Source organism: Falco peregrinus, chromosome 3 (assembly GCF_023634155.1).
Source record: "Falco peregrinus isolate bFalPer1 chromosome 3, bFalPer1.pri, whole genome shotgun sequence".
NCBI classification, from domain to species: Eukaryota; Metazoa; Chordata; class Aves; order Falconiformes; family Falconidae; genus Falco; species Falco peregrinus.
In genome coordinates this window covers 49,900,888-49,914,386 of record NC_073723.1, presented here as the reverse complement: position 1 = coordinate 49,914,386, position 13,499 = coordinate 49,900,888, and the positions used below count along the sequence as shown (strand labels likewise).

The 13,499-nt window shown below is 35.7% G+C and overlaps 1 protein-coding gene across 7 annotated transcripts in view; it reads right to left on the bottom strand.

Moving 5' to 3' along the window:
- PCMTD1 (protein-L-isoaspartate (D-aspartate) O-methyltransferase domain containing 1) overlaps window positions 1–13,499 on the bottom strand; it is a 46,651-nt gene that overhangs the window by 11,790 nt on the left and 21,362 nt on the right. For 4 of the 7 annotated variants that reach the window (XM_055798816.1, XM_055798815.1, XM_055798814.1 and 1 more), the window contains exons 2-3: window positions 12,761–13,187; window positions 8,657–8,759 (exon numbers count right to left, since the gene is read on the bottom strand). The exons of 1 other annotated variant lie outside the window; for it this stretch is intronic. In XM_055798816.1, the coding sequence (XP_055654791.1) occupies window positions 8,657–8,759; window positions 12,761–13,067 (410 nt within the window). In that variant the 5' untranslated portion in view covers window positions 13,068–13,187. Of the gene's footprint in view, window positions 1–4,893; window positions 5,063–8,656; window positions 8,760–12,760; window positions 13,188–13,499 lie in introns of those variants that run through there. 2 more of the 7 variants (XM_055798822.1, XM_055798819.1) reach the window with 2 other exon arrangements.

Here is a 13,499-nt window from a genome sequence, read left to right as displayed (position 1 = left end):
AACGTTTTCTTGTATTTATCTAATCCAGTAATTTGTGATGACCTTCCAAAAGAGACTGGAGTGTAATTTTGAGAATTTGTTCCACTAGCTTTCCCAAATAATTTTCAAAATGAGTAAAACTGAACTTAACTTTGCTTAAGTATAAAAGACTCCATCATTTGATCAGGAAATTATCTAATAACTTAAATACAAAGGTTCTGCAAACACAAGGGAATAAGTGATTTTAAGAATAACTACCAAAAGCATCACAAGCCTGTTAAGTCTTACAGTATTAAAGTAGTATCAACTACATTGTTTTGCAATGGAACTTGAGCTAATGAAACCCATATTACTTTAGTCCTAATTGTCACTATCTGGCAAGTTGATTTTATTCCTATTGCCTTTAGGCTATCAAAACAGATCAGATATTCATTTACCTTCTGTGTTACACTGAACTATCTTTAATTAGATTAATGACACTGCTGGAAATAAAGAGTTTATTGCTTTAACATGCAGCACTGACAATCACATAAGCTACCTATCAAGATGAAGTAATATTTTGCTTTTTGAGTTACTGAGTTGAAATGGAACTAAGAAATACCAAGTGTTCGTGACTATTTGTTCACCTCAACCAAAGGGTCAGGGTGGCTTTCCAGAGCATTATGTAAGTAACAAAGAAAACCTCTTATTTCTTACATCAGATGCCAAAAAAAAAGGCAAAAAAAGTAAAGCACTGGAACAATCTGGAGGAGTTTTATACACATTACGTGTTTAAACTGGTATCTTGATTACAAAAGAACCAAGCCAACAGAACAGAAAATGGAAGTTCCTACTATAGATAATAAAGCAACAGAAAATTTCTGTTTAAACAAGCACTTGCCAAAGGATAAATCTAAGCACATGCAGATCACATTTAGCAATGGCCTAAGATAATAAAGCAGTTTCAAGCACATAAAATACTGTTGACCTGATTTTGCCCTTCCATCTTTTGCAGATTTTAAACCTATCCTGTTTCAAGTTTATCCTCAATACAGCTATGGTACTTTTCTTCCAGATAACTGTAAAAAAAAAAATAATCTCTAGAAACTGAGGTGTATCTCTGTCTTTGCTGCAGAAACTTAAGAAAATCATCAAGTAACAGATTGTTACTGCCCATGTTCTTTTAAGATTCCCCATAGATACCAACACTAAGTATTACTATTGTGATAAAATGAATATTAATTTTAAAAAACATTTATAGCAAAAACTAATATTAAATTTTGTTGCTCCTGTATCCATATCCACCAATCTAGTATTTCTGTCATAGCAAGCCATTAACAAAAAAATGAGCACATTCTTGGGCTAAGGTCTTCTACCTATACAAACTTCACGAATGCAGGATGTTATCCTGATCTCTCTTGGAGATGAAACCACATTCAAGTAGGCATGAATCGCCACCCTTTTTTTTTCCCTTTAGAAAAGAAGTAGTTCAATAGAATTGGGGAGAAAAGTCAAGTAATTTGAAGGAAAACCAACTTTCAATACCCACAGGCTTCTCTGATGGAAATAATAAAGTATGTCACAAGATACTTCAAAAAAAGCAATACCGACTACTTACACCTGTCTTTTGCTAAGAGAAAAATTAGTTCTTAAAAGCAGCATCACTCCAGCTACATTTTACACCTCTCAACTACTTCAGTCATACCAGGATATCTAACAGTACTCTTGTTCCTATCTCTATATTTGGTCACTCGTATCTCAGCTTGCTGCTCTTACAAACAGGAAACCCATTTCAGTATGAATTTAGTATAGTTTTCCCATCCACATTCATTTCCTGTAGTCAGACAACTCAAACCCTCCAAGTCATCTGAAATCTCATTCATAGCATCAAGCTGCTCCAAGTAATTCCCTTCTAATAGGAAATTTATTTAAATTTATTTAAACTTCGGGCACAAAGGACTATTCTTCAACTTCAATGATGTGTAAGAAAAGGTTGGCATGTTGTTAACACTTGCCATTTGAACTACAGTGACACTGCACTGGAACAAAGAATTCAAAACCATTGCAAAGCAAATTTCACACCTGTCTCTTCATGGGGGAAAAAAACAAAACAAAAACCAAACACATTTTAATACATATTCCAAAACACAATGGTAAATCCAGCATAAGAACTCATGAAATTAGCTTTATATCATATTACCCTTAAACCAAATACATTAATAACAGACACTGAAATGAATCTGCAAAATGTTCAGACTCTGAAAACGCATGATAAAACATTAAACTATTTTTGCTACCATGACAAGGAAATAACACTCACTTTTGTCCTATGCTAATATGTCATTGCCCTAATTCTAATATACTGCTGACCATATTTTCCAGAGAAGAGCTCCTCAGAATGGGGGAAGAAGGAAGAAAAAAAAAACCTAACCAAAAAACCTACAGCAGTTGTGGCAGAATAGTTTGGAAGTTGCCTATTCTTTTTACCAACAAAAAACTGACCTAAAAGAATTTACAGCAGCTGAAAAATAAGTGTTTCCTGTGTTTATTTAAGACAGACTGAAAAGCTACACATAATTTAATCTAGGAAGTTCCATCTCCTTTGTCCATTTGTATTAAAGAGACAATACTCCTAAAGCTTCTCCTATGTCAAACAAGAATTTCACAGACAGTAATCCTACTCGAAGTACTCCTAGACTCTGTTTAAACACCAATGCATTCACTGAAGGAAACCTTGAAGCAGCTTTCAGATCATTTAGTCATTTTTCAGGTTTTAAACTGACATAAAACTTTTCTTTGAAATCCACAGATGAAGGTCAATGCTCACGTGGCTTTGTGTGATATAACACACCACAAGAATACGCAACAGAATAATGAAATTACTTTCTGTTTGCTATGCCTCATTAGACTTTCTCATTTTACCTAACTGCAGAAGTGCATTAGAACTAGTATCAATCAGATTTAAAGGTACTTCGTATATTGCAGGAAAACATCTTCCTATTTGCCTCTCAATGAATGGTTCCCACATTATATTGTCTGATGTCTAGTTAAGATTAAATCACTAGCTAAGAAACTTTAAGCCTGCATCAGTTAGTATGGGAAAATGATTTTTAAAGAGCATCAATTCTTCTCCTGTGAAGTGGGACAGCAGCAGAGCAAGATGGCAAGTTCTTTCCACCTTACTATTTTCTGTTATTTACTGCTCATTCCACTTTGGTTAAGCATATTTTTTTTTTTAAGCATTCTGAACTAGTCTTTGGTTCATGTATAAATGCGTATTTGTGGATTGCTAGCACATTTTGTGGAAAAGTTACACACATTTTACCTATTAGTATTATTATTTGAGAGACCTTCTGCACGTACACTACAAATTTTAAACAGAAACAAACATTAAATCTTTGAAAACAAAATCTACAACAACACATTTCTAGTCCCTTGCATCCAATTACAATAACAGTAATTTTAATCAGCAATAGAGTAACAGCCAAAACTGATGCTGGTAAAATTTCTATTCAGTAATTTTGTCTTGAATATTTTTTCAGCTTCCACGCAATGCTGTAGAGACAGTGAGACACCTGTATGTCTACTTCACTTGTATCTGTCATCCTTTTTGGATAAACTTAGCTGAGGCTATATAATAGAATAACTATGACATCTAGTTTACAATTTCTTATAGTCTCATCAGTTTCACTGAGGTGGGCCAAAACATATCACACAACTGTTTCTGAGGAAAACATCAAACACTGGTTCTTAAAAAACCCTTACAAGTAATCTCACCCTCCCTTCAGCATTGGTTTACAAAATTTAAATTTTGTTATGTACTATATGTAAACTGTATGTGGTGCTAAAACGAGAAATTACACCAAAGGAATAGGTTTTTATTCAATTCCATAGTGAATTTTAAGGAAAGTGGGCAGGAATAGGATGGCAAGAAAAAAATTTCTGTCATTTCAGTTTACTGTCAGAGCCCTAATATATCTATGGATAGAAGTCTGGAGAACAACTCATCTATTAACAAAAAAAGCAAAATATTTGCTTTCCTCTTTTTACTGAAGCAGAAAAATGGTTTAATAAAGTTAAAATTGTCATACTTTATATTGCACATATCTGTGAAGCAACAGATTTTATAGGAACCATGCACTGAGCACTGTCATCGCTTTTAACAAACTTTCTAAGTACTTTAAAACTTGCAGCAATGAGAGCTGTCCAAAGCAGCATCCACTGTTGGATTTATTAATTTCTTTATGAAAGATATTTCACGTATGGTTCTGAGAGGACAAGAATATGTATTTCTTCGACTATCAAATGCTTGAAGAAAGCAGGGTTTGTTCCTTCCTAGGTAAGAGTAGATTCAATTGTCAATTTTCGGAGCCTTCTGGTTTATGATGTGTAGTATGCTTAATATCTCTAAATAAAAAAGGGATATTTCAAAAGCCTGTTTTCCTTTCCTTTTTGTTTAACAACCTCTGGCATCAAAGAATTCCACCGGAATTCTTGCAGTCCCTGTGTTATTCTGATTAAACTAACCTCAACAAGAATTTATTCACCACTAACAAAACCATCAGACAATTTGAAACCAAGACTAAGTTATAAGTAAGATTTAAACTGAGAAAGTTTATCAGTGAGTTCTGGTGACCATTTGCTCTTCCTGATTTGATTTTTTTACTGCAATTATTAATCAGCTGCACAGGCAGGATGGAGGTTTCTTTTCTTTGTGTGTATACAAGGAACTTTCCATTTGAAATCTGCTTTAATAAAAAGACAGTGAGCCTTCAGGGGCCTAACAGGAGCCCTAAATTTTGATGAAGACAAATGTTCTATGGAAGATTAACTTTACTAGTTTTCAGTGCTAACACAACCTACTACAGGACTTCATGAAGAAGTTTCACCCATAACAGTTATCCCAGAAGTAGTACTAGGGTTCTTGTCACTTACCATTGAAGTGGTTTCTTTTGATCCCGAGAAGGGTTGGTGATTTTCTTTCACAGCAGGGACTTCAACATCTTACCCACGTTTGGTTTTTGATAGGGTGCTAGAAGATGGGCAACCTAGCCTTGCCCTGTGGCTCTCTCTCCGAGCTGGATATTCTAGGTCTAGAAGTTGACTGGGAGCAGAAAAGACAACACATTCCCCTTCAATAAACAGGTGAAGCGGGGCCTGGTACTTGAACATACGTGTTTTAGATAGAGCCTTCTTATGGAATGTTTTTTCCCCTTAACTGGCATGCATTCCCTGAAGGTTTTAAGAATGGAAGAGAGCCTTATGCATTTCAGGGTCAGAGAATTTGCTATACCTAAAATCTTTACACCTCAACCACAACAACACTTTCAGGTGCTTTCAGATGGAACTTCCCCTGTGCTTCTACTGGCAAACATGCGCCATCAAATAAAATCAAGGCAGCATTTTACTCTCAGAAGGAACAACTCCACCTCCGTTTAGAGGAAAAAGATTTTTAGATTGGTGGGATATGGATACAGATACAAGTGATTATGGAATTACTTGTCTTTCTGAAACAGGTACCTGAAAAGCTTTTCCTCTAATCAACAGTTCAACAGGCCAAAACTGAGAGAAGCTCAGCTACCAGAGGTAGACAACCCTTCCTTTATTTAAGCAGAGTGAGTCTCTCAAATCCTTCTGGACACGCTATTTTCACATTGCTTCCAGTCTTTAGTCAAGCATCTATCCCAATCATAGAAAAGTAAATTTTTAATTTCACCAACATTCTTCTCAGGAATCAAGGGGGAAAAGTTAGTTTATACCACACAACACTGGATCATTCCCCCATAAAAATGGTTATCTTGTCATTCAATAGAAATATTCCATCCTGCTTTGTCAGGCAGAACCCCACGTGAATTATCATGACCCAGCTCCACAAAGAAGTCAGGTGCAAAGCCAATGGCCTATTGCTCCAAGCAAAGGAACACCACAAAGCTAAGATACTGTTTATTTCGGATCTAGGTTGAAGCTCTCCGAGTACCCACCCATAAGGTTAAACCATCTTTTGTTTCAAAAAGGAGATTGCTTAAAATATTCAGACCAGACCAAAGAACATTATACACTAAAGAATGAACACAGGGAAGTGGCAATGTGAAGTTTTACAGAATTCCCCATCCGCATTAACTCCATTACTGCCAGGAAAATCAATCATAGTCTCTGTGTTCCTCCTGTCCCCCGCGTGCCTCGTTAGAGGCTGCTGGCAAGAGTAAGGTATTTTTCCCCATCACACACACACCCCTGCCCAAGCAATTAGCTTCATTCATACCAGTCTTGCCACATAAAATCTATTTTCAAACAGTAAGGATGCCTGCTAGATATATATACACCAGTGTTCAACAGTAGACAAGACACCGCACACCTTTTTCTTGGGTGGTCTTTCGTCCAAATACTAAGCTGACCAAATCAGTAGTTAAGTTCTGATGCCACAGTCCGCGCAACTTTGGGTAAATATCTTTCACTTATAAATGAAGATGCAGGAAAAAGTTACTGAAACAAGAATCAAAACCAAACTTACTGACCTAGAGCACATTACTTCAACAAGCAGATTGAAATTTAAGACATGCTGTACAAATTCACTTAAATTAAGAAGACACAGAAGGACCCCATCAAAGAAAAAAACCATACCATCTTCATTAACTACATTAAAATACAGAATCCTTACAAAGAAAGCAGTTAGCCAGAATCAGCTATGCAGACACATTACAAATCCCCCCTCAAAACACAAAATCCAACCAGCTCATCAGTACCATGTCAGCTGCAGCGCAGCTGTTTACCAAGTAGATTTGTATTAAGAAAGCATTTTCACAGAAGCGTAGCTTTTGTTAGGTTGATGAGGAGGGTGTTTCTGTAGCCATTGCTTAGTATTTTACTGTTGTGAGGAAAAGGTGGATTGTTAAACAGCATGTGCCAAAATACAACGTACAAATTAGTGATAAAGTTCAGATCATATTTACCAGCCTGCTGACTTTTTCCCCCTCATTGGAGTAACACTGTATAATTAAAGATCATTTGAACTATGATTGTAAACAGCATGCAGCATTTATAACACTGTCCCCAGAGCCGATCTCCTGAATTAGGGGAAAATAACTCTCCTCTTTAAGAACATTTAGATCATTTACTGAGTATAATCACTTATTTCCTTCAAAAACAATATACATAAAACACTGACATTCATTTATGCCCAGTTTAGCAACTTTGGTGCTTTTTTCCCCCCCCAGATCTTGCATGTTTTGAATATTCTTTTATCAGTGTTCTGATATTCTTTTAAATAAATATCCTAATCAGATCTTGTTTAAAAAATAATGTTTTCTTGCTACCCCTGCACTCAATTTCTGTACATAAATCTATCACAAGATTGGAAAAACATTTCAATCAAAACCACCTTTTTGTATGTCTGAGTACAGGAATGTGCATCAGCTCATTAGCTGGCAAGTACATCTAACTTAGAGCCACTAACGCAGAATTATTAATGCTCACAAGTGACCACATTTCACACACTTTTTAAAGACAGATTATATAAAGTGCATCATGAAGTTCCTGAATGAATCAATTTTTTCTGGTTTCTATATGTATTTACCTGAACTAACATTAAGTGCCTGTATTAAAATTAACACTGCAGTAATGAACCATATGTATTTTCTCTTAGATAACTATGTTTATTGTAATGTCAGAACACAGTACTAAAGCCATCTAGCCAATATCATTAGTACAGAATTTAATTCAGATACAGGTAACACTAGGATGATACCTTTCTGTTACTTCAGAGCATGAAGGAGGAAGGCCTGTGGTCAGACCAGAGCTTCTGAAGTTTGGGCTACGGAAAAAAGTGGATTGAGCTCCAACAAACATAACCAGGAACACAGCAGTTCATAAAGCACATTACAAAGGTAAAGAGAAAGAATTTTTCTCTGTTGCCCATTGGGGAAGAAAAGAGGCAAAGGACATGCAATCTTAAGCTAATCCTACAATTCAAAAACTTTACTGCCTTTCCAGAAGCTACCTTATAATCATTCTTGGAGAACTTACTGCCTGTAAGGAAAAGCATCTTTACAAGGAACAGCCCTTGCAGAACCTTGCCTTTCTTTCCACACAGGCAGATTCTTATAGGCCAACTTTAGTAATAAAAAATTCTTGAGTTCAATAAAAATAAGGTTCAAGCCCTGTAACCCAGGAGTACACCAGTAGAAGTGAGTGGTATATGAGCACTGATTAATATTCTAAGTCCATGTCTTCAGGCAATAAGCATTAATACAATCAGATAAATTTACTCATGTCTATATCAACAGTGGTAGATTAGAAAAAAGTTCATACTGTACAGGAGGATAATGTACAATTATAAAATAAAAACTGACTTAATGGATACAGATTACTTTAAACATGCAAAGACACCTGCATATCGCATAATTCTCCTGAAGTACATATGTATATGTGCATGCCCATACACATGTATATATGTACATACATCACCAAAATGCAGAAAAATCAATTGTATTAATTCTATTATACATCAGGAATACTCCCACATTTCTGAAGAGTGCTTTCTTAAGCCTTACCTCATGAACTAGCGTAACAAAATGGAAATGTTATGTTTTGGTTGTGTGACACCATTCTTTTCCCCTCCCCTAAACTAGTAAGCAATGACACACTCAGTTCAAAAACAAAAACACTGCTGCAAAGTGAAATAGACAAATTAGATACTTACTTATCAAAGCTATCACTATATTTTATGAAGCTCTCCAATTTTTCCTTGGCATATTCTACCACATCTGAATGAAGCTCTATTCCGTGATTTATCCCAAATGGTCCTGTAAATAAAAAGAGTAGGGTGGGGGGTTTTTGTTGTTTGTTTGGGTTGTGTTGTTTTTTGTTTGTTTGGGGTTTTTTGGTTGGTTGGTTTTGGCTTTTTCTTAATTTAAGCACAGCACAACTGCATGGAACAGCATTATACCTTTCATATGTGAAATCACTAAGATCACGTAACACAGAGAAGTCTCCCAACAACTGCTAGACAGTTATTTTTTGTGTCTGCATTGCCAATGCTTATGAGGAAGGTAAAAGGCCAGAGGATCAATGACTGAACAAGGACAGAACTGTGGTAAAATGATTTTACAGGACGAATTTTCTTCTAAGCATGCAGGAAAAAAAATGAATGACTACATAAAGTCAGTTTGAGTAGCTTCTTTTTCAATACAGTATTTAGATCGACTACAACAATTTAAAATCATTATTTAGTCTGTATTTTGGTATTTATAGTTTGATGTTTTCTTATGACAAAAATGTCAGCTTTTGACAATTCAGAGGCCAGGTATTATATCCCTTAGCCACATCTGTCTTTTATTCTGCAGGTTCCAAAACCAGAAGTCTGCTCTGATTTACTTACAATAAATTTCCATCCAGAACACTGAAATTGACCACATTATGTTCACTCATCACAATTGCACCACAATTGCAACACTGCTTTCCTGCAACCAAATCTAAGTGTATTTTCAAGTCAATCTGGGTGCCAGAAGTTAATGCTATTTTTCCGGAACACGAAGAAATCATGAGACAGTATTATGAGGATTATCCACATCAGGAAGGAATCCGAATTGGATAGTCACATTTGCTGTGGGGATTCTATATTTAACATGCACTTATAGCCCAGGGACTTTAGTCACTGGAGCATAGAATTGGAAAAGGGAGAGGTAAGGGGAGGAAGGGAAGTAAACATCAATAAGATTAGACAAAACTTGTATTTATAACCTCTACTGCATTCTAAATCTTTCCTAAATATTTAACTCAAAGATGTTACTCCAATGAAACAATTCAATTTGTCTTTTCTAGGACACTGATTAATAAAAAAGACCTAGGATTACCAGGAAAGGTTTCATTTTACTGTAAAAGTGTATGCCACTAAGCTGATTAATAATTGCAATTCTTAACACAACATAGTTTAGATCATTTTCTACTAGGTGAAATAAAACCGATCCAGCAGGTTACCACAGGCAGTGTTCATAAGACCTCTCTGATGCCAAGCAAGAAGTAGGTGGATCATCCAAGGAATGTTCTTAGAACTTGTGAAAGCATGTACCTTCTGTTGACATACCTACTGTAAATTTAGGTTATCATCTATCACATTAAGAAAAGCACCAGCACAGGCAATCCCTTCCTAGCTATTTAATTATTCAATGCTCCCTTGCATGGTTACGATGTTCTAACCAGTGCAGTTAAGAGTTCTACAGCATGCAGCAGCATCCAAGGTATGTTTTCATTAGTTAAAAATTGATCACCATTTCTTCAACCTCATAATTTAAATTAAAAATGCATTATCACCTGTCCCAAAATTCACATATACATTCCATTACTCAATTTTAAAAACATTAAAAAAAATGTAAATGTCCGTTGTTTCAATACCTATGAATGCAAGACATCATCACACCATGATACACTGTGATATTCTTAATTTGAACAGAAATACAGAAACATCTTCTGTTCTTTCATCAGAAGTCACAGCTGTACATTTAAGCAGTCTCCTAAAAACATTTTCTACTATTCTCTAAAGTCAACTGGCATCTTTCAGCATAATAAGCTAGCAATTCCACCATTAGTCTGAACTGTATTTCATTTTAATGTTACCAGCAACAGTTAACTTAACCTCTGTGGAGTGGCAGTTGTTTGGTGGGGGTTTTTTAGTATGGTGCTAAACTTACAAATGTTTATCCATTTCAAATTATTTGATGATTTAATCTAGCCATTTTGACACTGCCAACACAGCAGAAATACTGCTCACTACATTGTCAAACAAAGATATTCAACTATGGTCAGAAACCACTACTCTGTTATTAACTGCAGTGCACACCAGATCTGTTTTTAAAAAGTGAGCTTTTAAAAATATACATGGTTTATTTATCAGAAACTTACATCTGTTTGTTTTTCTTTGTTAAAGCAGCTGTTCCCTGGTTTAAAACAAACAATAAAGAAGAATGATTTCATGTAACAAGTAATTTTATCAAAGGGAGCAGAGTAAGAAAATAAAGGCATGTAAATTGTATTTATTGCTTCCATGCCTCAGCCTAGCACTCAAACGACATTACAACACCAAGCAGGCTTTGGAGACTGGGTACAGCACTGCAGAAACATGGGAAGTCTGCTTCTGTAAGTAGCTGACCAGTCAGTGCTCCAGGCACCTCAGCACTGCTAGAGAAGTATCAGCACCGGCGGTGGCTCTGTGGGAACACCTCCAGTGTAACTGTGCTTCTTGGGAACTGTCAGCCGATCTCGCCCTCTGTAGAAGAACAAGCCTTTTCCCATTTCATTTCTTCAACTCTGCATATAATAATCTGAAGGACAGGAATTCTGCTTGATAAAGAGAGGTCAAACCCAGGAGCATTCAACAGCCAACCAACAGCCACTCAGAATCAGTTAGAAAAATACACTGATGCAAGTGCAATAAGCCACAATTTCTTTTTTAAACATCATAGTTAAAGAATAATGAAATAAAGCTTTCCAAAAGTCAGAGAAATAAATGAATACTATTACTCACTACCCTGAACAAACACTTCAGAGGAAAAAGTACAGCAATATTTACTAGTTGTTTTAATAGTGAAATAGAACACTGAACTTTAAATATTGCAACCTAATTAAAAATATCTACTCTCAAACAAACACTGTTGAAAAGGGCAAAGCAATACTCTAATAGAGTAGGTTGTGGGGATTTTTGTTACCTGTGAATGAACATAGCTCTCGTCTCCACAAGAGAGCAGTGGAATCTGTTGAATTGGTACTGACTGTAACAAAAGACACTGCCAGAGATGCCAACAAATGATGCCTACTATATACTATTAGGGATAATTTCTACTCTTCAATAAATTAGAGATGACAAAGTAACTAAACTAACTGAAAATTCACAAATTAACTCTTCACATCTCAGTTGTGTATATAAATATATATATTCCAAATCTGTGTATTACCTGTCAGCAAGGTTTGGGCAACCAAAGAAATACGAAAATTCTTTGTAATACAGTCAATGAAGTTCTAGCTATGAAAACCACATACTAAAATAAATGAAGTTATTTCATGTAATGAAATTAATTTGTAAGAAAGAACTGTTGATACACATGCTCTGTACTCTCAGTGTTGGGGGGGGGGGTGGTGTGTATTAAATCATTCCTCTTTCTAAGATAGGTTTTAAAATGTAAATTTTAAATAACTCATTCCAATCTTTTTCATACAGTAGATTATTTGAAAACAGAAGAAAAACCACAGTGCTAATCTGTTAAAAAGCCTACAGACCTGCAGCGCTTAAACAGTCTTGTCAGTCTACATTTCCAAACCTTCTCCTTAATAAAATTACCAAGTCTACTTTTAAATAATCAATTGCACACTGATATTTTTCAAATAAGTTTCTTCAAGAGTCATTACCCTTTACATTTTAAATTTTTGTTTCCATAAACTGTAAATCAAAACCGTAACCTAGAGTAAGGGCATAAACAAGGTACCAATACAGACTAAAATTTTACCCTCAAATACTGTTCCTGTATGCCTTCTCCTTTTAAGCAATAAAAGGACTGTTTTCTTTCAAATGAGAACTTTAGATTACAGAAAGGCAACCGGGGCCGACTGCCTCTTCCAGAACACTCCATGAAGTGTTACTGAACAACAGTGCCAGTGAAAAGCTTGTAGATAGCACACGACATTTTAACAACACATCTCACTCAGTTTTAAGTATAGTACTGTCATTTTTAAAGAAGTAAAAGTTTTACAGGGCCTGTATAATCTTCTAAAAATATGCACAAACACTGTATTAAAATAAAACTGTTCAAGTTACCTAATATTAATCCCACCATTGTACTCAAGTATCCGGTTCCACTACCCAGATTTAGAAAAGATAATCCAGGCTGAAGCTTCAGTGCTTCCATGACTTCAGAATAAATGCAAGGTGCTGACAAGTGTATATTTCCATGCTTCCAGGCCAAGTCTTTATAAGCATTGTCCCTGTATCCTTCCAGATAATAATCACCACGATCAATTGCTCTGAAGGCTTGCTCCACACTCTCAGTGCGAATGTACTGAGCTTCTTTCAAGTTATCAATTAAGTCATCGTTGTCTTCTCCAGCACTCACAGCTCCTCCCATGCTGAATTTCTATGATAATTCAATTAGCTTGCAAAATACATTAGGAGGAGAATTTTCCCACAAGTGTAAGTATGTAATGGATTCTCAGTTCTTCTTTCAGAAGCACATCAGAAACGAATCCTAGAAAATAGATATGTTTACATAACTTGAGTTTCAAAAGAGAAACAAATCAACAATTAAAGGGTGATGAAATATCATTAGTATTGGATCACTTACAAAGTAGAACTATTAAAGAGTCAGGACAGCTAGTATTTAATCAAAATTCTGCTCTTCAGATTTTAACTCAATCTAATGTTTTTCATCTTAGCTTTAGTATATCCACATGGGCTGCAAGCAATGCAGCACAGGAGTTCACACAGACACTGAAAGCACTACAGTGCTAAGAACCTGCCACCAATATTGTATGTGTCGGGGGGGGGGGGGGGGGGGGGG